The 24634-nt window shown below is 45.8% G+C and overlaps 1 protein-coding gene across 7 annotated transcripts in view; it reads left to right on the top strand.

Annotated features, from left to right (window-relative positions):
* LOC141085939 (carboxyl-terminal PDZ ligand of neuronal nitric oxide synthase protein-like) overlaps nt 1–24634 on the top strand; it is a 123644-nt gene that overhangs the window by 45650 nt on the left and 53360 nt on the right. For 3 of the 7 annotated variants that reach the window (XM_073571601.1, XM_073571599.1, XM_073571604.1), the window contains one exon: nt 23234–23344. In XM_073571601.1, coding sequence (XP_073427702.1) covers nt 23234–23344 — 111 coding nt within the window. Of the gene's footprint in view, nt 1–17423; nt 17551–23233; nt 23345–24634 lie in introns of those variants that run through there. The other 4 variants (XM_073571602.1, XM_073571600.1, XM_073571605.1 and 1 more) reach the window with 2 other exon arrangements.

Raw genomic sequence — 24634 nt, 5'->3', positions numbered from 1 at the left:
TTGTATTCTGGAGATAGATGATCTGATTCACTCATGTCTATTTTCTAGCTTCAGGAACTGGACGGTCTCTTCATTTTTTTTATAATTTCCCCTGCTGAAGACTTGGGCTAAACCCAGACTTGTGCGGGCCAGCGAGTGTTGGGGGGGCTATGGAGGGATTTATATAATTAGGATGCATGAGGATTTTTAGACCTTGGCAGAAAATATATGATCTGTAATAATGAGACGAAATAAATCCTTACTGAAAGTCAAGTCCAGTAATTTACTCTGCAGCTGTCCTGAGTTTCATCAGTCGGGCCGCTCATGAATATTTATTATGGGTTTCGCCTTGTCCAGAAAAAAAAAAAAGGATTTAGCAGCTAATAGATAAAACATGTCACCTGATATATTCTGATTCTGTAGGTAGGTCCCCAGTGATCAAATCTGCGGCAAATCCACAATTAATGCTTTTTTTGTAAAGTTCGACATCCCCGTTGACCTCAGTGGGGAGAATCTGCAAAATATAAAGAACCACTTTATAGCAGAAATTTGCACACTGAGGATTTAAAGATCCACTCAATAGGCCAATGTCTATTAAGATCATTTTTATTTTTATATATGAGGATAAGATTTGCTAAAATCGCATCCACTTGGCTGGTACTGAAATCCGCAGTTCTGCTTTACATCATGTCTTATACCACAGTGTCATCCAGAGCAGCACTCACTATTCTGCTTTACATTATGTCTTCTACCACAGTGTCATTCAGAGCATCACTCACTATTCTGCTTTACATCATGTCTTCTACCACAGTGTCATTCAGAGCAGCACTCACTATTCTGCTTTAGATTATGTCTTCTACCACAGTGTCATTCAGAGCAGCACTCCCTATTCTGCTTTACATTATGTCTTCTACCACAGTGTCATTCAGAGCAGCACTCACTATTCTGCTTTACATTATGTCTTATGCCACAGTGTCATCCAGAGCAGCACTCGCTATTCTGCTTTACATTATGTCTTCTACCACAGTGTCATTCAGAGCAGCACTCACTATTCTGCTTTACATTATGTCTTCTTCCACAGTGTCATTCAGAGCAGCACTCACTATTCTGCTTTACATTATGTCTTCTTCCACAGTGTCATCCAGAGCAGCACTCACTATTCTGCTGTACATCATGTCTTCTACCACAGTGTCATCCAGAGCAGCACTCCCTATTCTGCTTTACATCATGTCTTCTACCACAGTGTCATTCAGAGCAGCACTCCCTGTTCTGCATTACATCATGTCTTCTACCACAGTGTCATTCAGAGCAGCACTCACTATTCTGCTTTACATTATGTCTTCTACCACAGTGTCATCCAGAGCAGCACTCACTATTCTGCAGTACATCATGTCTTCTACCACAGTGTCATCCAGAGCAGCACTCCCTATTCTGCTTTACATTATGTCTTCTACCACAGTGTCATTCAGAGCAGCACTCGCTATTCTGCTTTACATTGTCTTCTACCACAGTGTCATCCAGAGCAGCACTCACTATTCTGCAGTACATCATGTCTTCTACCACAATGTCATCCAGAGCAGCACTCCCTATTCTGCTTTACATTATGTCTTCTACCACAGTGTCATTCAGAGCAGCACTCGCTATTCTGCTTTACATTATGTCTTCTACCACAGTGTCATTCAGAGCAGCACTCACTATTCTGCAGTACATCATGTCTTCTACCACAATGTCATCCAGAGCAGCACTCCCTATTCTGCTTTACATTATGTCTTCTACCACAGTGTCATCCAGAGCAGCACTCGCTATTCTGCTGTACAGTACATCATGTCTTATACCACAGTGTCATCCAGAGCAGCACTCACTATTCTGCTTTACATTGTCTTCTACCACAGTGTCATTCAGAGCAGCACTCACTATTCTGCTTTACATTATGTCTTCTACCACAGTGTCATCCAGAGCAGCACTCACTATTCTGCTGTACATCATGTCTTCTACCACAGTATCATCCAGAGCAGCACTCCCTATTCTGCTTTACATCATGTCTTCTACCACAGTGTCATTCAGAGAAGCACTCACTATTCTGCTTTACATCATGTCTTCTACCACAGTGTCATTCAGAGCAGCACTCACTATTCTGCTTTAGATTTTGTCTTCTACCACAGTGTCATTCAGAGCAGCACTCCCTATTCTGCTTTACATTATGTCTTCTACCACAGTGTCATTCAGAGCAGCACTCACTATTCTGCTTTACATTATGTCTTATGCCACAGTGTCATCCAGAGCAGCACTCCCTATTCTGCTTTACATTATGTCTTCTACCACAGTGTCATTCAGAGCAGCACTCACTATTCTGCTTTACATTATGTCTTCTACCACAGTGTCATCCAGAGCAGCACTCACTATTCTGCTGTACATCATGTCTTCTACCACAGTGTCATCCAGAGCAGCACTCCCTGTTCTGCTTTACATCATGTCTTCTACCACAGTGTCATTCAGAGCAGCACTCCCTGTTCTGCTTTACATCATGTCTTCTACCACAGTGTCATTCAGAGCAGCACTCCCTATTCTGCTTTAGATTATGTCTTCTACCACAGTGTCATTCAGAGCAGCACTCACTATTCTGCTTTACATTATGTCTTCTACCACAGTGTCATCCAGAGCAGCACTCACTATTCTGCAGTACATCATGTCTTCTACCACAGTGTCATCCAGAGCAGCACTCCCTATTCTGCTTTACATTGTCTTCTACCACAGTGTCATTCAGAGCAGCACTCCCTATTCTGCTTTACATTATGTCTTCTACCACAGTGTCATTCAGAGCAGCACTCACTATTCTGCTTTACATTATGTCTTCTACCACAGTGTCATCCAGAGCAGCACTCCCTATTCTGCAGTACATCGTGTCTTCTACCACAGTGTCATCCAGAGCAGCACTCCCTATTCTGCTTTACATTATGTCTTCTACCACAGTGTCATTCAGAGCAGCACTCGCTATTCTGCTTTACATTATGTCTTCTACCACTGTGTCATTCAGAGCAGCACTCACTATTCTGCTGTAAATCATGTCTTCTACCACAGTGTCATCCAGAGCAGCACTCGCTATTCTGCTGTACAGTACATCATGTCTTATACCACAGTGTCATCCAGAGCAGCACTCACTATTCTGCTTTACATTGTCTTCTACCACAGTGTCATCCAGAGCAGCACTCACTATTCTGCTTTACATCATGTCTTCTACCACAGTGTCATCCAGAGCAGCACTCGCTATTCTGCTGTACATCATATTGTCTACCAGAGTGTCATCCAGAGCAGCACTCACTATTCTGCTTTACATCATGTCTTCTACCACAGTGTCATTCAGAGCAGCACTCACTATTCTGCTGTACATTGTCTTCTACCACAGTGTCATCCAGAGCAGCACTCGCTATTCTGCTGTACATTGTCTTCTACCACAGTGTCATCCAGAGCAGCACTCGCTATTCTGCTGTACATTGTCTTCTACCACAGTGTCATCCAGAGCAGCACTCGCTATTCTGCTGTACATTGTTTTTCTACCACAGGGTCATCCAGAGCAGCACTCGTTATTCTGCTGTATATTGTCTTCTACCACAGTGTCCTCCAGAGCAGCACTCCCTATTCTCATAGAATCATAGAACCGTAGAGTTGGAAGGGACCTCCTGGGCCATCTGGTCCAACCCCCTGCTCAAAGCAGGATTCGCTAAATCATCCCAGTAAGATGTCTGTCCAGCCTCTGTTTGAAGACTTCCATTGAAGTGGGCAGCACGGTGGCTCAGTGGTTAGCGCTGGAGCCTTGCACCGCTGGAGTCCTGGGTTCGAATCCCACCAAGGACAACATCTGCAAGGAGTTTGTATGTTCTCCCTGTGTGTGCGTGGGTTTCCTCCGGGCACTCCGGTTTCCTCCCACACATACTGATAGGGAATTTAGATTGTGAGCCCCATCAGGGACAGTGATGAAAATATCTGCAAACTGTAAAGCGCTGCGGAATATGTTAGCGCTATATAAAAATAAAGATTATTATTATTATTATTGAAGGAGAACTCACCACTTCTCTTGGCAGCCTGTTCCACTCATTGATCACTCTAACTGTCAAAAAGTTTTTTCTAATCTCTAATTTGTGTCTCCTCCCATTCAGTTTCGTCCCATTGCTTCTAGTCTTTCCTTGTGCAAATGAGAATAAAGTTGATCCTTCTACAATGTGACAGCCCTTTAGATATTTGTAGACAGCTATTAAGTCTCCTCTCAGTCTTCTCTTTTACAAACTAAACATTCCCAAATCCTGCAACCTTTCCTCATAAGACAGGGTTTGTAGACCGGTCACCATTCTGGTCGCTCTTTTCTGAACTTGCTCTAGTTTGTTGATGTCTTTTTTTAAAATGTGGTGCCCAAAACTGGACACAATATTCCAGATGAGGTCTGACCAAAGAGGAGTAGAGGGAAATAATGACTTCATGTGATCTAGACTGTATGCTTCTGTTAATACATCCTAGAATTGCATTTGCCTTTTTTGCTGCTGCATCACACTGTTGACTCATATTCAGTCTGTGATCTATTAGTATACCCAAGTCTTTCACATGTGCTGTCACTTAGCCCTATTCCTCCCATTCTGTATGCTTTTTTCATTTTTATTGCCCAGATATAGTACTTTGCATTTCTCCCTGTTACATCATGCTGTACATCATGTCTTCTCTTCTAGAGCATGTCCTATTCATATATGTTGGATCAAACTCTGCCATTAAATTATGTGGGGATCCGTATAAGGCCTGTTTCACACTTCAGTCTTTTGTGTCAGTTAAAATCCGCCAAAAAGGCGGATCCGTTCGTAACTGATGTGAACGGATGGCAGCGGATCCGTTTTTTGACGGATCCGCCGAATGAAGAATTTTAAAGGAACCACAGTCCGGGGACGAGAGAGAGAGAGACCGCCAGAAATGATTTCAGGATTAAATTTACTCCTGACTTCATTCCTCCGGGCATGCGCTGTATAACAATGCGGATCCTTCACAAAAAACGCTACATGGTCCGTCCAGGCATCTCGGCGGACGCAAAAAAATTGACGGATCCGCAAAAAAACGGATCCAACGGATGGCCATCCGTCAAGATCCGCCAGTAATGCAAGTCAATGGGGGAAAAAACGGATCCGCCCAAAAAATGGCGGATCCGTTTTTTTGCAAAGACGGCGGATTTTGACTGATGGTCAAAAACGGAAGTGTGAAACAGGCCTAAAATGGAGCAAACATGTAAGACAGATTTTGTAACTCAGTTGTAAAGAGGCAGTGGATAAATAGAAGGGCCCCGTTTACCTCCTTCAGTTTTTAAAAATGATTGGGAAGAAAATGGAGAAAATACAAATGTAGAACGGAGACTGTGTGGATGATGCGCAATGGGAAAATGTCCAGTTTTACATGGACGTATAAAAAATGGAAGTGACTGGTGATTTCAAAAAGTAAAAGTTACTAATGACACAAATAGTATCTTTAACCTCTTCATGACCCAGCCTATTTTGACCCTAATTACCTGGCCATTTTTTGCAATTCTGACCAGTGTCCCTTTATGAGTCAATAACTCTGGAATGCTTCAATGCATCTTAGCGATTCTGAGGTTGTTTTTTCGTGACATATTGGGCTTCATGATAGTGGCAAATTTAGATCGATAATTTCTGCATTTATTTGTGAAAAAAGCGGAAATTTGGTGAAAATTTTGCAATTTTCACATTTTGAATTTTTATCCTGTTAAACCAGAGACTTATGTAACACAAAATAGTTATTTCCCATATGTCTACTTTGCATCAGCACAATTTTGGAAACAACATTTTTTTTTTTTTTTTTGTGTTAGGAAGTTATAAGGGTTAAAAGTTGACCAGCGATTTCTCATTTTTGCAACAAAATTTACAAAACCATTTTTTAAGGGACCACCTCACATTTGAAGTCACTTTGAGGGGTCTATATGGCAGAAAATACCCCAAAGTGACACCATTCTAAAAACTGCACCCCTCAAGCTATGCAAAACTACATTCAAGAAGATTATTAACCCTTCAGGTGCTTCACAGGAACTAAAGCAACGTGGAAGGAAAAAATGGACACTTTAATTTTTCCAACAAAAATTTTCTTTTAGCATCAATTTTTTCATTTTCACCTGGGTAACAAGATAAAATGGATCCTAAAATTTGTTGGGCAATTTCTCCTGAGTACACCGATACCTCATATGTAGTCATAAACCACTGTTTGGTTGCACGGCAGGGCTCAGAAGGGAAGGAGCGCCATTTGACTTTTTGAATGGAAAATATGCTGGAATATTTAGCGGTTGCCATGTCGCGTTTGGAGAATCCCTGTGTGCCTAAACATTGGAGCTCCCCCACAAGTGACCCCATTTTGGAAACTAGACCCCCCAAGGAACTTATCTAGATGCATAGTGATCAATTTGAACCCCCAGGTGCTTCACAAATTGATCCGTAAAAAACAAAAGTACCTTTTTTTCACAAAAATTTTCTTTTAGCCTCAGTTTTTTCATTTTCACATGGGCAACAGGATTGAATGGATCCTAAAATTTGTCGAGCAATTTCTCCTGAGTACAGTAATACCTCATATGTGGTCATAAACCACTGTTTGGGCGCACGACAGGGCCCGGAAGGGAAGAGCACCATTTGACTTTTTGAATGGAAAATTGGCTCCAATTGTTAGCGGACACCATGTCGCGTTTGGAGAGCCCCTGTGTGCCTAAACATTGGAGCTCCCCCACAAGTGACCCCATTTTGGAAATTAGACCCCCCCCAAGGAACTTATCTAGATGTGTGGTGGGAACTTTAAACCCCCAAGTGCTTCACAGAAGTTTATAACGCAGAGCAGTGAAAATAAAAAAATCATTTTTTTTTCCTCAAAAATGATTTTTTAGCCCGCTATTTTTTATTTTCACAAGGGTAACAGGATAAATTGGACCCCTAAAGATGTTGTTCAGTTTGTCCTGTGTACGCTGCTACCCCATATGTGGGGGGAACCACTGTTTGGGCACACGGCAGGGCTCAGAAGGGAAGGTGCGCCATTTCACTTTTTGAATGGAAAATTAGCTCCAACCGTTAGTGGACACCATGTCGTGTTTGGAGAGCCCCTGTGTGCCTAAACTTTGGAGCTCCCCACAAATGACCCCATTTTGGAAACTAGACCCCCTAAGGAACTTGTCTAGATGCATAGTGAGCACTTTGAACCCCCAGGTGCTTCACAGAAGTGTATAACGCAGAGACGTGAAAATCAAAAAAAATTTTTTTTATTTTCACAAGGGTAACTGGAGAAATTGGACCCCAAAGGTTGTTGTACAGTTTGTCCCGAGTACGATGGTACCCTGTATATGGGGGGGAACCACTGTTAGGGCACACGTCGGGGCTCGAAAGGGAAGTAGTGATGTTTTGAAATGCCGACTTGATGGAATGGTCTGCGGGCGTCATGTTACGTTTGCAGAGCCTCTGATGTGCCTAAACAGTGGAAACCCCCCACAAGTGACCCCATTTTGTAAACTAGACCACCCAAGGAACTTATCTAGATGTGTGGTGAGCACTTTGAACCCCCAAGTGCTTCACAGAAGTTTATAACACAGTGCCGTGAAATTAAAAAAATCATTTTTTTTCCAAAAAAATCATTTTTTTTTAGCCCCCAATTTTTTATTTTCCCAAGGGTAACAGGAGAAATTAGATCCCCAAAGCTGTTGTGCTATTTTTTCTGAGTACGCTGATACCCCATATGTGGGGGTAAACCACTGTTGGGGCACACGTCGGGGCTCGGAATGGAGGAAGCGCTGTTTGACTTTTTGAACGCAAAATTGGCTGGAATAAATCGTGGCGCCATGTCGCGTTCGGAGACCCCGTGATGTGCCTAAACAGTCGAAACCCCTCAATTCTAACTCCAACCCTAACCCCAACACACCTCTAACCCAAACCCAACACTAATCATAACCCTAACCACACCCCTAACCCTAATCCCAACTCTAACTCTAGCCACAAGCATAACCCTAATCTTAACCCTAATTCCAACCCTAACCCTAATTCTAACCCTAATGGAAAAATAAAAAAAAATTTTTATTTTATTATGTGTGCCTACCTATGGGGGTGATAAACGGGGGGTGCATTTACTTTTTTTTTCATTTTGATCACCGTGAGAGTTTATCACAGTGATCAAAATGAAAAATGAATGGGCAGCCGGCAAATTCATGGGCGCCGCCATCTTCCAAGATGGCGGCGCCCATGATCCGGGACGGCGGGACCCGGGGAGCCACTGCAGGACATCGGAGGTACCGGGGGGGCGGAGGGAAGGGGAGGGGGATCAGATGATGACGGCGGCGACCGATCGCCGTCGATCCCGCCAGTCAGTGTGGGGGGGGGGGTCGAGTCTCGGTGTCCAGCCATGTCCGATGCTGTTGCAGCATCGGCCATGGCTGGATTGTAATATTTCACCAAATTTCATTGGTGAAATATTACAAATCGCTCTGATTGGCTGTTTCACTTTTAACAGCCAATCAGAGCGATCGTAGGCACGTGGGGGCTAAGCCACGCCCCCTAGGGTTAACTCTAAGGTGTCCTCTGTGTGCGGGTGGGGTGACCTTTCAGTGACCCTGGTTACCCGACCCGCAGGGGGGCAATCAGTTTATGACGCCACATAGGCGTCATGGGTCGTATTGGCACGACTTTTCATGACGCCTATGTGGCGTCAGAGGTCGGGAAGGGGTTAAGTACGGGATATCCGTTACCATCCACAAGCGAGTAAATCGTACACTTCTGAATACACCCCAAATAATTGGTGACACACACACTTTATTAGATATGAGTGATTCAAAAATAAACTCTGTCTCTTGGCTCGTGTGGTCCCCGGGCGCTCGTGTGGTCTCCGGGCGCTCGTGTGGTCCCCGGTGCTCTTGAGTTCTCGGCGTGCTGCGTTCCATCCAACCTTCCACCTCTGCATTTAATATCAGAACATGAGATCTTGTGCTGCTCCACTACAACCGCTCAGTAAATGCAGCACCATTTAGTTACAAGTGCAAGTTTTGGTTTTCAAAAGTGATTACGGTAGATGGCTATTATTTTCTTAAATTTAAAAGTGCAGCCCCGGGGAGACGATGGGTGCACATTAAGAAGGACCTGGATATCTTTTCAGTATAACATTACAAGGTTCGGGCGCTTGATTGTCATCCTTAGGGTTGGAAAATAATGTTTCCCTGTAATATGTGACAATTCTTACCCTCCTCCAGAATGATCATGTTCATGGAAAGGAAATGGTTGTCTCACCTTGGTCATGACACCCTCCCCGCAATTCTGACACCCTCTTTACAGCGTAGGCTTTCATTTGGTGATCCCCCTGTATATTTTACAGATTCACATATGTGGCCACTAGTGTGCTTCAGTTGTGAGTGCGCCCTGCTTTAGCGCAGTAGGCAGCCATATGCTCCGCCCATGATGTGTATCTGAACATGGGCATAAATGTGATCTCTTGCAATAATCCATTCTGATGTCCCTAAATATTAGATCTGTGTAGTGAGCCCCTGCACGTATAGAAAGGCCGGTGTCGCAGTAGGGCACTATGGTATCAGAGATGTGTATACAGATCAGCTGTGTTCCATGCGCGATACATACAGTGGTTTCCATAGAAACAGAGTGCCCTCTTATAGCACCTGAGAGCAGAGCAGTCTTTTGCTTTGGTGTCATTAAAGTTCTTTAATTCCACTTATTCTCTCGTTATGACGGGCTGTAGGCAGTGCGTAGTGGATAACGCGGGGCACACTGACGTGTATCTATAGACCAGGCTAAGGACTGGCTCTAGATGGAATGTAATAATCTTCTCACCTAAAGGAATAAAACTACCAAATGTATTTATTTTATACAAATCAAACTGCTTACAATTTTTTATCTTCTTCTTTTTGTCATATTGAATTAAGTATGAAAGTCTCAGACTTGACAAGTTTTGCAAATTTTAATAACCCGTCACATTGGGTTGGACATTCCTTATTCACTATTTTTGAGCGTGTATAAATCTAATTACCGTATTTTTCGGACCATAAGACGCACTTTTTTCTCCCAAAATTTTGGGGGAAAATGGGCGTGCGTCTTATGGTCCAGATGCACTTACCAGGAGACACCATCCTAGGCTGATGGGCGGCGATTTGGCAGATCGGTGGTGCGGGGGCTCCGCCGGCATTGGTGGAAATCCCGGAGCCCCCGCACATCCATCCCGGGCTGGTGCAGCACTTTTGAAGGTGATCGGTGGTGCAAGGGCTCCGCCGGCATATTGTGAAAGGAGCCCACACACTTCCATTGTTGTAATGCTGAATTGAAAATGGCCGCGCATAGTGAGATCTCGTGAGACGAGATGTCGTCCCGGGAGACGAGATCTCGTCTCCTGAGATCTCGCTCTGCGCTTGCGCCGCCTCTGGCGGCCATTTTCCTGAAGCTCAAATTGAGCTTCAGGAAAATGGCCGCAATGTAATGCTGAATTGAGCCCCCGCACCACCGATCATCTGCCAAATCGCCGCCCATCAGCCTAGGATGGATGTGTGGGGGCTTTCACAAAATGGCAGAGCCCCCACACCACCGAACCTGCTGCACCAGCCAGGGATGAGCCAGACCACCTCCTGTGACCCCACTCCACCAGCGTTCCATATCACACCCTACTCCCCAGGTAAGCTGAATAATTCGGACTGTAAGACGGACCCTCATTTGACGCATTAATTTTTTTCCCTATTTTTCTTCTGAAAATTTGGGGTGCGTCTTATGGTCCGGTGCGTCTTATAGTCCGAAAAATATTTAATCACTGGTTACAATCTATGTATCTATACATATTGTGGGGTAGTTGAGGGTAATGGTATACGAGGAGCGCTACGTGTCCAACAGGATGTGTCTGGAGACGTACTGAATCCGCTGGAGAGCGTTGTAATCACACCACGGCTGTGGTTAGAACGCCAAATAAAAGTGTGGACTGGGCAAGTTCTTTGATCAAGTCAGATTTAGGAAAACCTGATGTGGGGTTTTATTTTTGGAAAGATCTGCAGGAAGGTAGCGGAACGGATCTTTCCCTCCAGTACGGGTCTTGCAAGTGGCCCATGGACCCGGTTTACATTTACTAAACCTGCAGGTAAGGGTTGTCTGTGTCAGTTTTTGGTTTCATGTTCAGCAGAGGTGGAGATTCTGTCTATGCCTGGCTGTGTGAGGTTGAACATCGACCAGAGCCAGAGAACTGGATAGAGCCAAAACCGCAGATGAGATTCCTGCAGGGGTACGGGTGCTAGAGGATGGGTGAATCCAACGCAGCATCCAAGATTCATATGGTGGTGCAGGCGCCCACGGCAGCCAACCATTTACGGACATTATTGGCTGCAATCTGGATGTGGAAGGTTTGTGTTTTGTTTGTGAAAATGGCACATGGTCCTTATGTTGAACTTACCTGAGTCACTGCCTTGCTACCTTACTAGTAGCAAAAAAAACTGCATCCCATGCAATCTTATGGAATTCCGCAATGCTGTGCTAATGCTGCGTATTTTTCCGCTGCGGAATCGCATAGCGGAAAAATCCGCAGCATGCTCATTCTTTTTGTGGAATCGCAGGGATACTGCACCCATAGGATTACATTTAAATGCTCATTTTTCGCATGTGGCTATGCCCACCATGCGTGAAGTGAGCGCTTCATGTGCGGATTGTACCCAGGGGCTGGAGGAGGAGAGACTCTCCTCCAGGCCTTGAGTACCATATTACTGTAAAAAATAGAATAAAAAATATTGTTATTCTCACCTTCCGACGGCCACTGGAGTCCTTCCCGCCTCTCACCACGCTCCCGGCATCTTCCGGTCCCAGTAATGCTTTGCGCGTATGACCGCAATGACGTCGCGCTCATGAGATCGCAGGTCCTTCGCGCAAAGCATTACTAGGACTGGAAGATGCCGGGAGCGCCACAGTGCAGAATGGGGGCCATCAGAAGGTGAGAATAACATTATTTTTTCTTTTTTTATTATTATTATTTTTTACATCCTATCTTTTACTATTGATGCTGCATAGGCAGCCTCAATAGTAAAAAGTTGGTCACACTTGTCAAGCACTATGCTTGACGAGTGTGACCAACCTGTCAATCAGTTTTCCAAGCGATGCTACAGATCGCTTGGAAAACGCTAGCATTCTGCAAGCTAATTACGCTTGCAAAATGCTAGTTTTTTTTTAGGGAATTCTGACAGGAGATGCATGCAGCGTATAAAAACGTATGCGTCTTAGGTTTTCCTGACATGATGTACCTGTCAGGCATCTGCGCTGAAAAAAAACCGCCGGGGGGGGGGTGCTCTTTGCTTCTCTTAGCGTGGCCTCTCTATGGGGCTAGGGGGCAGCACTTACCCCAGTCCAGGTCGAGGGGATCCAGGTCCCAAAGATCTTCAGCCAAATGACTCGGGGCATTTGTCAGGCGGCATCAGCAAGGTAGGCGGCCGCCTACTCTGGTTTCACCACGCCTGGCTCAGTGTCGCACACGACGCATGGATGAGAGAGCTGGTGTCCACAGGGTACAAGATAGCATTTGTCAGGTACCCCCCAAGACGATTTTTTTCTTTCCTGTCTTCCCAAATTGGATACTTGGGCAAAAGCTCTACTAGGAGCCATCGATTCACTCAGCCACAACGGAGACATCATTCCAGTACCGGAAAACGAGAAGACTCAGGGCTTCTATTCCAATCTTTGCAGTCCCCAAAAAGGATGGGACTGTCAGGCCCGTTTTGGATCTAAAGCTCCTGAACAAATTTATCAGGATCACACATTTCCGGATGGAGTCTCTCCGTTCAGTCATATCGGCAATGGGGCAGGGAGAGTACTTGGCCTCTATCGATATTCAGGACGCCTATCTACATATCCCCATTTTCCCTCCGCATCAAAGGTTTCTACGCTTCACCATCAGCGGTCTACATTTTCAGTTTGCAGCGCTGCCCTTCGGGCTAGTCACTGCCCCCAGTGTTCACAAAGTTCATGGCAGTCCCCATGGCCATCCTGCACTCCCGGGGCATAGTCATATTCCCCTACTTAGACGACCTCTTGGTCAAGGGCCCTTCTAGGCGGGCATGCGAGGAAAATGTCAGCATCACGCTAGATACTCTCACACGCGTAAGGTGGTTGGTCAATGTAAAGAAGTCATCCCTTGTTCCAGCTCAGAGAATTCCTTTTTAGGGATGACCTTCGACACTTGCCGAGGGTTGGTAATTCTCCCTCGAGACAAGGCCCTAGCCCTCCGGCAAGGAGTGCGGGTACTGCGCCAACCAGTCCTTCACACCATCCGTTTCTGCATGAGGATTCTAAGAAAAATGGTGGCGGCGATGGAAGCGATCCCGTTCGCTTAGTTCCATCTTCGCCCCCTGCAGCACGCCCTCTTGTCATCCTTGGACAAGAACCCGTTCACGCTCGATCATCGGTGCTGGTTGTCCTCTCAACTCAGACAGTCACTAGAGTGGTGGACAGTCACTAGAGTGGTGGACAATCAGTTCTTTCCTTCTTCAGGGGTACCCCTTTCCCCCAGATCAGTGTTCTGGTGGTCACAACCGATGCCAGCCTTCTCGGCTGGGGAGCGGTTTTTCGCCACCACACGACCCAGAGACGGTGGTCACCGCAGGAGGCACGTCTCCCGATCTTGTTGGAGACGATGGCGATCCAGCTGACTCTGCAACGGTTTCATCACCTTCTAGCAGGCCGCCCCGTCCGGATTCAGTCGGACAACGCCATGGCGGTGGCTTACATAAATCACCAAGGGGGCACCCACAGCAGGGCAACCATGCGCAAGGTAGGGCACGTGCTTCACTGGGCCGAGAGGAACCACTCGGTGATATCGGCGGTCCACATCCTGGGGGTAGAGAACTGGGCGGCAGACTTCCTCAGCCGGCAGGGGCTTGCGTCCAGGGAATGGTCACTACACCCAGAGGTCTTTCAGCAGATTTGCCAACGGTGGGGAACACCGGATGTGGATCTGATGGCCTCCAGGGTGAACGCCAAGGTGTCCGTATTTGTCGCTCGGTCCCGGGACCCACAGGCAATCGCCATGGATGTGCTGGTTCTGCCAGGTAATCAGTTTTGCCTACCATACCTATTTCCCCCGCTGCCACTACTTTCGAGGGTGATCAAGAAGATCAAAGCGAAGGGGTGCCAGTGATTCTGCTGGCCCCAGACTGGCCTCGTCGGGCGTGGTACGCAGATCTAGTGCAGCTGCTCGTCGACGTGCCATGGCGACTGCCAGAGCGCCCAGATCTACTTTCTCAGGGGCCGATCTGCCACCCGAACTCGGGGGCCCTGTGTTTGACGGCTTGGCCGTTGAATCCTGGATTCTGATGCAGGTAGGGTTTGGACGCAAAGTGGTTGCTACGATGGTTAGCGCCCGGAAGCCTGCCTCAGCACGAATTTACCACCACACCTGGAAGGTTTTCTTGTCGAGGCAACGGTTGTTCTCCACTGAGATTCTCCATCCCTAATATCTTGGCTTTTCTCCAGTCTGGCCTAGACTCAGGCTTGGCCCCCAGTTCTCTGAGGAGACAGATATCGGCCTTATCCGTCCTTTTTCAGCGCAGGATTGCTACGAACTTGCAGGTAAAGACTTTCATCCAGGGGGTCTCCCACTTGGTACATCCCTATAAGGCACCTATGGACGCCTGGGACCTTAACCTGGTCCTAAGTGTTCTGCAGGAAGCTCCATTTGAGCCGCTACAGGAGGTCTCTTTGTCATACCTTTCCTGGAAGGTGGTGTTCCTGGTAGCTATAACATCAATCAGGCGGGTCTCTGACCTGGCAGCGTTATGTTGCTGAGCCCCGTTTCTGACCTTTCACAAAGACAAGGTGGTTCTTAGATCAGCTCCTCCTTTTTTGCCAAAAGTCGTTTCCTCGTTTCACATTAATGAGGATATTGTCTTGCACTTTTTTTGTCCAGCACCGGCACACCATGTAGAAAAGACCCTGCATACGTTAGACCTGGTGAGAGCACTCAGGAGGTACGTGTTACGGACGGCACCCTTTCGTCACTCCCTGAAGGTCGCAGGAAGGGACTCGCTGCCTCAAAATCGACCATAGCCAGATGGATTCGTTTGACTATTCAGGAGTCCTACCGCATCAGAGGCGCGTCGATTCCAGCAGGGATCAGAGCACACTCTACTCGGGCAGTGGGGCGCCTCTTGGGCACTTCGGCACCAGGCTTCGACGGAACAGGTTTGCAAGGCCGCAACCTTGTCCAGCCTGCACACGTTTACTAAACATTACAATATCCATACTCAGGCTTCAGCGGATGCGAGCCTGGGTAGAAGGATTCTCCAAGCAGTGGTGGCACATCTTTAGACAGGAGGTGCATGTAGCTTAGATCGGTGAGTCAACTTCCCACCCAGGGACTGCTTTAGGACGTCCCACAGTACCTGCATCCCCTAATGAGGAAAGACCTGGCTAGTCATTGCTTGCGTTGAGAAACATGTGATGGTGTCTCCGAGGCTTGTGTTTTGCATATATTTACATATTTCCCATAAGGGTGGGGGCATTGCCCTAGAATCACTGCGTTGAGAAACATGTGATGGTGTCTCCGCAGTGTTGGATGTTGAACTCCATGAGTTCATTCATCCTCATTTTTCACAGTCTTCTACTAGGCATTGCTCCTACTGGACAGTTTCCTACTCCACACTGATGAGGGGCAATACCCCGAAACAGCTGTCTGTGGATGGATACCATGTTTTGGCATAGGTGGTTTCCTTCATTGGAGACTGCTCTTCCCGTGGTTGTTCCCTCCCGGGGAAAGACCTGGCTAGTCATTGCTTGCGTTGAGAAACATGTGATGGTGTCTCCGCGGCTTGTGTTTTGCATATATCTACCGCATCAGAGGCGCGTCGATTCCAGCAGGGATCAGAGCACACTCTACTCGGGCAGTGGGCGCCTCTTGGGCGCTTCGGCACCAGGCTTCGACGGAACAGGTTTGCAAGGCCGCAACCTTGTCCAGCCTGCACACGTTTACTAAACATTACAATATCCATACTCAGGCTTCAGCGGATGCGAGCCTGGGTAGAAGGACTCTCCAAGCAGCGGTGGCACACCTTTAGACAGGAGGTGCATGTAGCTTGGATCGGTGAGTCAACTTCCCACCCAGGGACTGCTTTAGGACGTCCCACAGTACCTGTGTCCCCTAATGAGGTGAAGGAGAAACATGGATTTTTGTGTGACACAGCACCCACCCTGTTAGCCAAGTTGGCTTCTGTTTATTTGATTAATATGCTCTCTGTATGAGATTAGGGTGGTTATTTTCTAGACATGTTGTTACCTGCATTAAGGTTGATGTCTGATGTTTGATCTCCTACTGCTTTTGCACCAAACTGGTTTCCGCCCGCAACCAGGGCGAGGGTGTATACGGCGGAGGAGGAGCTAACCTCTTTTTTTTCACTTAAGTGTCATCCTCCAGGCGGCAGTAGCATACACCACAGTACCTGTGTCCCCCAACGAGTGTCTCGGAGAAAAGGATTTTACTGTGAGTTCTCACAAAAATCCATGTTTTAGGATTTCATTAGTATTGCCAATATAATAATCCCATCTCATGTGCAATACGAAGGACATCCTGAAAGCAAGATCTGTTGGAGGCCATTGTGACTGGAGTTGGGGAAATGCTGTTCTTTGTTAATCTGAGGATCTCGTGGGTGAAGTTTAATTTGGACCCTTTGCTCGTCTGGGTACTCCCATCTGACCCTTGAACGATCATTTTCTATACCATTAGTTGTAAGGTATATATGACCACTAGTGATGAGCGAACGTACTGGGATCAGGTGTTATCCGGCCATGCTCGGGTGCTAACTGAGTGACTTCGGCGTGTTTGAATAATATGTTCGAGTCCCCGCGGTTGTATGTCTCGTGGATGTTCGACAGCCGCAACACATGCAGGGATTGCCTGTTTGTTAGCCGTGAGACATGCAGCCGCGGGAACTAGAACATGGTATACAAGCACGCTGCAGACACTCGGTTTTCACACGAAAATGCTTGGATAACACCTTATCCGAGCACGTCACTAATGACCACTGGACATAAAATGGAAATAGCTGTAATTGCAGAGCTTTGTTTTGCTTGGATGAGAATATTTAATTTAAATGCAGATTTTAGATTCTGGACTGGAAAATGACTTCCCATTACCATCTGTCTGACTGGAGATGATATCGCCCAGCATAAACCAAGCCTAAGCCTCCGAATGTGCCAGTGTCTATTACTCTTCACACCACCGTACACCCGATCTGACGTGTGAACCTCGATCTCCCTCTTTCCGTCTCTTCGCTTTTCACATGCATTATACGCTGTGCCGGAAATAGCTCTCCAGCTGCCACAATAAAATGGTATTTCATTTTCTATCGTCCCCTGACAGCCAGACATCCCATTACCGTCACCATACTGTATGGCTCCAGCTGCCTCCACCAACCTTATTATTAGGTAATTACTCCGTGCATCGCGCATGAGAAAATCCTGATCTGCATTCATTGATGAGGACGTCGTCTTCTTGTCAACACGCTTTATTAGCGGATGATCAGGAGATTCAAGGTTCCCTGATTTTACGGAGGTAAGAGACCCGCGATCGCTGTGTGGCCGCTAGCCAGATTCTGTAAGGACCAGCGATTTATCCGGTTAACGTGGACAGGCGGATGTTTTGGATTATGCTAAATTTCTCATTTCTCGCCATATTCTAATGGTTACGGCTCTTTCATGCAGCGGATAATATAAAGGAGAATCTACCTGCCATGGAGACTTCATTAGTGAATTAATCGTGGTGACTTTTGTAGCAGAAACCTAAGATGTCTTGGGTGTGTCATTGAACCCTATGGCTATTTCAGTTTGTGAACTGTTGGGAGTCCGTGCTCCACAGCCCCACTGATGGCACCAGCGGACATGTCTTTGTGATGTTTGATGATGCCTGAAAATAGATTTCCAATTTTTCCTCCAAGACATACCACAATGCTAAACATATTACTGGATGGCTCCAATTGGCCAGAAAGGACTCTCTCTCCCCATATAGCGATATTCAGCGTCCTATGCTAGGCGAGTCAAATCTACACTATTATCGCAAGCGCCAAAGAAAATGCCCTAATAAAAAGGTCTCCACCTCGTCTTTAAGAGTAGGGTCACACCACCGTTTTATTCACATTTATTTATTTTACTCACTTATATAGTGCCATTAATTCCACAGCTTTTACAGACATTATCAGCACTGTCTCCGATGGGCTCACAATCTAGATTCCCTACTGGTATGCCTTTGGAGTGTGGGAAGAAACCCGGAAGAAACACACAAACTCCTTGCAGATTGTTGTCCTTGGTGGGATTTGAACCCAGGACCCCAGTTCTGCAAGACTGCAGTGCTAACCACTGAGCCACCATGCTGCCCATTCCCAGTAATTCCCAGAGTAACAGCTCCCTGCACCGGCCCAATGACTGAAAGTAATCGGCTGCATGGAGAATATAACTTCATTTCCTTCCTGTAGTCACTGCTCCAGTAAGTCTGGTTTAAATAAAAATTACCACTATATCTGTTGGGATTTGAACCCAGAACCCCAGCTCTGCAAGGCTACAGTGCTAACCACTGATTCACCGTGCTGTCTGCAATCTGAGTGAAACGATCCTATTGTTCTCACTCATCAGAGTGGCATCTGAAAAAAATAAAGAAGTTTTTCCACCTTCTCTATTGTCAGTCTGTGGAATTGAACGGCACTTGGATGTTATCCGAGTACTGTCTGACTTGCATTGCTCATTTTGATCCGACACTGTGATCACAATCGGGCACATCTCCGTTTTTTTTTCACAGACCTCTCTGTGCAAGGGAAAAATAATCAGACCTGTGCAGAGCCCTATAGAATATCGTAGGTAGCACGGATAGCACTCGTACGAGAACATCAGCCGTGTGCACTGCCCCTAATAGAAACCTTTTGAGTCAATTCCATAATCCCGTGTAAAAAGTGCCCAACCCTACTGCCTTAAAGGGGTTGGCTGGCAATTTGCCAAGATGTTCCAATACTGTCTATCAAGTTGGGTCCAAATGTTGCCATCCCCACCAGTCGCTACAAAGAGGTGGTACTGTCATCTCTGATGTGTCCCCCTGTAGCCACAGCCTAAGGCCTCTTTCACACTTCCGTTTTTTGTTGTCAGTTAAAACCGCCAAAATGGCGGAAAGCGGATCCGTTTGTAACTGATGCAAACTGATGCCACCGGACCGTTTTTTTTTTTACGGATCCGTTGAATGCAGAATTTTAAAGGAATCGCATTCCGGGAAGGAGAGAGAGAGAGAGATTGATTTTTATTTCCACCGCCAGGAAGGATTTCAGGGTTAAATCCCCGGCTGACTTCCTTTCTCCGGGCATGCGCACTGTAAAATGCGGCTCCTACAGCCAAAAAAAGTTGCAGGGTCCGTCCAGGCATGCCGGCGGACGGAAACAATTTGGCGGATCCGCAAAAAAACGTATCCAACGGATGGCCATCCGTCAAGATCCGCCGGTAATGCAACTCAATGGGGAAAAAACGGATCCGCCAAAAAAAATGGCGGATCCGTTTTTTTTCAAAAACTGGCGGATTTTGACTGATGGTCAAAAACGGAAGTGTGAAAGAGGCCTAAGGGGCTGGCTCCTGAACAGTCAATTTGGTGCATCATATTCTTCAAGACTAGCATAAGGAACGCAAGTCTTGATGAATTGGCCTCCAAGATTCCAATATGCAAACGTCATTCTGATGACAAGATTTCATTTCTATTGGAGGACTACTCATGCTTGGCTTTTAATAAATGAGATCATCCTGTGTATAAATATCTTCTAGGTTCTCAGCGGAGCGTTATGGAGTCAATACATTATAAGCGGTTGGCCTCGTTCCCAGTCTGTAACCTGAGGGAGAATCTGACGTCCTGAATAACGAGTCTTGGGAGGCTCCGTCATGTATAGCACCTCCCTCTGAGGAAGTTCACAGAAATCTTCCTAAGGCTATGTTCACACGATGCTCTCTTGACAGTAAAGAAGCTGCTTACAAAAAGCTGTGGGGTTTTTTTTGGGCGTTTTTCAGGATCCCAAAGTTCAGCTTTGCTTCCACCACAGAAGCATGAACAATGCAAGGTGTTAGGTCACCAATGCATGACATGTGAAACCTTAAAACCATTTTGGGGAAAAAAAGGGCAATTTGGTCAAATTAGTTGAAAAAGATTTTTAGGTCTTGAAAAAAGTGACTATTGTGAACAAAAATGTTTATAGGAATTCATGAAATAATACACAGTTAGGCTAGTTTCACACTAGCGTTTCCTGGAACTGCGGAGGAATGCGCACAGCCATCGTCACGCTCCTCCCACGGCCGCACCTCCTCCAGTCAGCTCCGCCTATGGGCGCATGACGCTGCAGGCGACCTGCGTACCCTATCTTTTAGCATTGGGTACGCAGGCCGTGCGCAGGTATGCGTTTGCCGGTGCATGCGTCCTTTTGACGGTGCGCCGACCTGCGCCAAACGCACCGTGTTGCATTTTGGTGCGATCGGCGCACTGTCAAAAGGACGCATGCGCCGGCAAACGCATACCTGCGCACAGCCTGCATACCCAATACTAAAGATAGGGTACGCAGGTCGCATGCAGCATCATGTGCCCATAGGCGGAGCTGACCGGAGGAGGTGCGGCCGTGGGCGGAGCTTCACGGCGGCCGTGCGCATCCCTCAACAGCTCCAGGAAACGCTAGTGTGAAACTAGCCTTACAAATGTGTGGGAAGTGAATGGTCGGGAATAGTTTACCTAAGACATTGGCAGAGCATTGAGTTTGTAGGACACTGTTTATTTTCACACTTTGGTCAGCCCTTGAGTTGGTCAGGTATTGATCAATTTTACACCTTGGTCGGCCAACGTTTCCTTTACACATATCACTAATTTAATTAAATGAGATCTATTGAAACTAAAAACAGCAGCAGTTATCCAATTCAGTCAGAAAAAAACAATGTGTGTGCATGAGATTTCTGAAAACGTATAGCTTTTGTTGGTACTGTAGAACACATCTTTAAAATTTGCATTAAAATCGCAGTAAAAAAGCGCAGCGTGTGAACATAGCCTTATTAAATTTTTTTGGCGCTGGGCAAGAACAACAAGTTTTCTATTCGAAACTTATTTAAGAAACACTCCTTCTTTTGGGAGGAGGTTTTTTTTTTTTTTGTTTCCTGAAGTAGTTTTTGCAGCCTTTCAATTGGACAATGTGTAGTTTGGAGTGGATTCCATGAGAAGTGATATGCACTTTTTTTTTTTTTTCCAACAGTCATTTTTCAAAAACTAAAGTAGAAAACATGATCAAAAGACTGAATGTTATAACATTAAAGCAGTTTGGCAAAGAAATGATTAGGAAGAGTCTTTCTGGGGTTTTTTTTTTTTTTTTTTTGAAGTTCCAAAACTTTGCACAAAACTCAGTGTAGGCTCTGCGCAAATAGAGTATTTTGTGAGCAGAATCCCCAGGTTTTGAAGAGTTTTCTGGAGGTTTTGGACAGTTTCTGCCCCCAAAAGATTCAATGTGCGCATAGCCATACCCTTTTTCTTCCAATTTAATTCAATTTCTTCCCTCGGTGATATGACTTTAAGTGAAACTTCAGGCGTCCCGGTGCTACATCCGTAATATAGAAGGTACACGGAAAAAATGTCCTCCAGAATTTATAATTCGTCCCTTGCTATACATTTTTAGCTGCTTGACTGCATTTTAGTCATAATGTGTACAATCCCCTATAGGCTTGGCATCACATCTGCAGTTTTTGATTGTGGTCATTATTAGGTTAAACTAGAATTGGAGCCATCCAGAAGAAGTCCCTTTTTTTTTTTTTTTTTCTTTACATTTTTCATCCTGTTTTATTTCTGTCTTTGACTCAAAAATTGCATGAAAACCTGCACATGTGATCCACCCTAAGGCCAGGTCCACATTGGTCAGATTTTCAAAAATCTGTTACGACACATCCACACCGTATTGTTCCAATTTTGCCGCATTGTGTCACCAACGCAAGTTCGTGGAGTCTTCTTTGGTACCTTGGTGGTCTCTTATTTTTCCAGCTCCAGGAATGATGTTTCTACAAAGTCAACCCTTGTAGAAGTTATCTGGTTATCATTGCTCGAGACAAGTAAACAGAAACCAGTAGGGGGTGAGCGACATGGGTGGGGCAGGAGGTTGGTAAATTAGGATTTGATTAGGGGATCTTTACCATTGAAGCTAATAGAGAACATCTGCACCACCAAGTTCTTACTTCTAAGGCCCCCGTCACACATGGGATCGCTGGCGAGTCGCTAACGATATGACCTTGTCAGGATCGCTGGTGTGTCGCTACATGATCGCTGGTGAGCTGTCAAACAGGCAGCTTCACCAGCGATCAGCACCAGCGACAGGAGGTGCACGTCGCTTAGTTACCCAATGTGTACCTTAGTTACCAGCGCGCTGGTGCAGGGAGCTGGTAACCAGGGTAAACATCAGGTTTCTAAGTGCCGCGCAGCACTTAGAAACCCGATGTTTACCTTGGTTACCAGCTCGCTGATCGCAGGTCTCCCGCCTGTCACACGCAGCGATGCGTGCTGGCCAGCGGGAGACCAGCGATCATAAAAATGTCCAGGCCATTCCAGGACGATCAGCGATACCCAGCAGGGGGGCCGGTCACGATCTCGCTGGTGAGATCGCTATTGCGTCGCAAAACTTGTGACTCCGCAGCGATATCACTAGCGAGATCGCTGTGTGTGATGGGGGCTTAAGTATCCAAAACTGACATTAAAACTTCACACCGCAGGTTGGTTTCTGTGTTGAAATATGTTGCAACATGTAGATGAAGTTCGATAATAATATCTTAACCCACTTTCCTGCTATATATCCATATCCGTACATAAAGTACCGTACCCATAACGTTCATCTTTCATGAAAACCACCTAAAGAAGCGTAAGGCCATCTGAAATTCTGGTTAGTCTCACTAGGGGTTCAGGCTGTTGCTCTGCTCTCCGCCATGTTTTACACTGCAGCTCTAATATAAAATTAGACAAGCCCTTTAATTTTTGGTTTGTGGGACATTGTATGGCAAGTTACATGGATGCATGTATTCTTCTTTCTGTAGGACGTTTCTTTTGCCCAGAGTCCCCCACACCTCCCCCCTATAGCTACAATCCCCAAATCTGGTATTTTTCCCTTCATTGATATATTACGGTGACCTCTTCTTGACTGGCTGACCCTTCTGCCTCTTTTCTCTGTAGTCTTTGATATTGACATCCATCTTTTTTTCTGCAGTATGAATTCAAAGCAAAGAATATCAAGAAGAAGAAGGTTAACCTGCTGGTGTCTGTAGATGGAGTGAAAGTGGTCCTGAAGAAGAAAAAGAAGGTGACTGGCATATTTTCTGTATGTTCATTTCAGTCTTCTTGAGCTATGGGGATACTTTTATTGTCTTAAAGGGGACCTTTCGTTGACTTTTTAAAATTTATTTATAGTAACTCTTACAACAGCCAATGCTCCATTGACTCTGGAACAGTTTTTGGTTTTCTTCTGTGCCTCTTCAATCCAAAGTTATGGCCCCTGGTAATAATGGTGCACATTTTACCTCCTACTATTTGGGCGTGTACCACACAAGTTCTCCGGTGGCATTTGTGGTTCTTCCTCTGATACTGGCCAATCAAGAACACAGCCACGCCCCCAGAAACTGTGGTACACGCCCAGTTAGTTGAAGGCAAAATTTGCACTATTTTTACCTTTACAACAGAACTTTGGAACTGAGGAACACAGAAGAAAGTGAAAAACTGTTCAGAATCAGTGGCGCAGCGCCAATTGCAGGAGGAACTCAGTTTAAATTTAAAAAATAATCCAGTGAAAGGTCCTCTTTAAGGACTGTGTGATTTTGTTTTCTTCCATTTTTACTCTGTAGCTTTTTCCTTCTTTTCTTCTAAGTGCCATAACCTTTTTATTAGTGTGCTGACATAGACATACAAGAGGTTTTTTTTTTTTGCTATGGGACAATATGTGATATTGAAAGACACCCTTAAAGGGGTATTCCCATCTCCAAGATCCTATCCCAATATGTTGTAGGTGTAATAATATTAGCAAACACTTCCAATTAGAAATTAAGTATAGTTTGTCTGATTCGCTGTGCCGCTGACTCCATCTGCAGGGCATTGCAGTAGCTTAGGTAGCCATAGCTCCGACCACTAGTATAGTAACAGTTAGTTGTTGTTGATCATAACCATGGATACTTAAAGGGAATCTGTCACCCCTTTTTTTGAGATATCATATAATGATATCATTCAATTGTGTGTCACATAAGGATTCTCTTAGTGCTTTTGCTTCCCTCTGACCCCGCACCTTTCATGCATAAATACCTTGTTTATATTGGTTCAGATGTATGTAAACTGCCACGGTCCGCTGGGCGGGGCTTATTCAACTGCTCCCCCCTTTCCCTGTCTTGCTCTAGACAAGAAGAAATGTCTAGAGCAAGACAGGGAGGGGGGAGCAGGTGAATAAGCCCCGCCCAGCGGACCGGACCGTGGCAGTTTACATACATCTGAACCGATATAAAAAAGGTATTTATGCATGAAAGGTGCGGGGTCAGAGGGAAGCAAAAGCACTAAGAGAATCCTTATGTGACACACAATTGAATGATATCATTATATGATATCTCAAAAAAGGGGTGACAGATTC

The sequence above is a fragment of the Dendrobates tinctorius genome, unplaced genomic scaffold (genome assembly GCF_039654945.1).
Source record: "Dendrobates tinctorius isolate UK_male_01 unplaced genomic scaffold, ASM3965494v1 ptg000029l, whole genome shotgun sequence".
NCBI classification, from domain to species: domain Eukaryota; kingdom Metazoa; phylum Chordata; class Amphibia; order Anura; family Dendrobatidae; genus Dendrobates; species Dendrobates tinctorius.
Note: the sequence above shows the minus strand (reverse complement) of the source record. Positions and strands in the feature narration are given on the sequence as shown.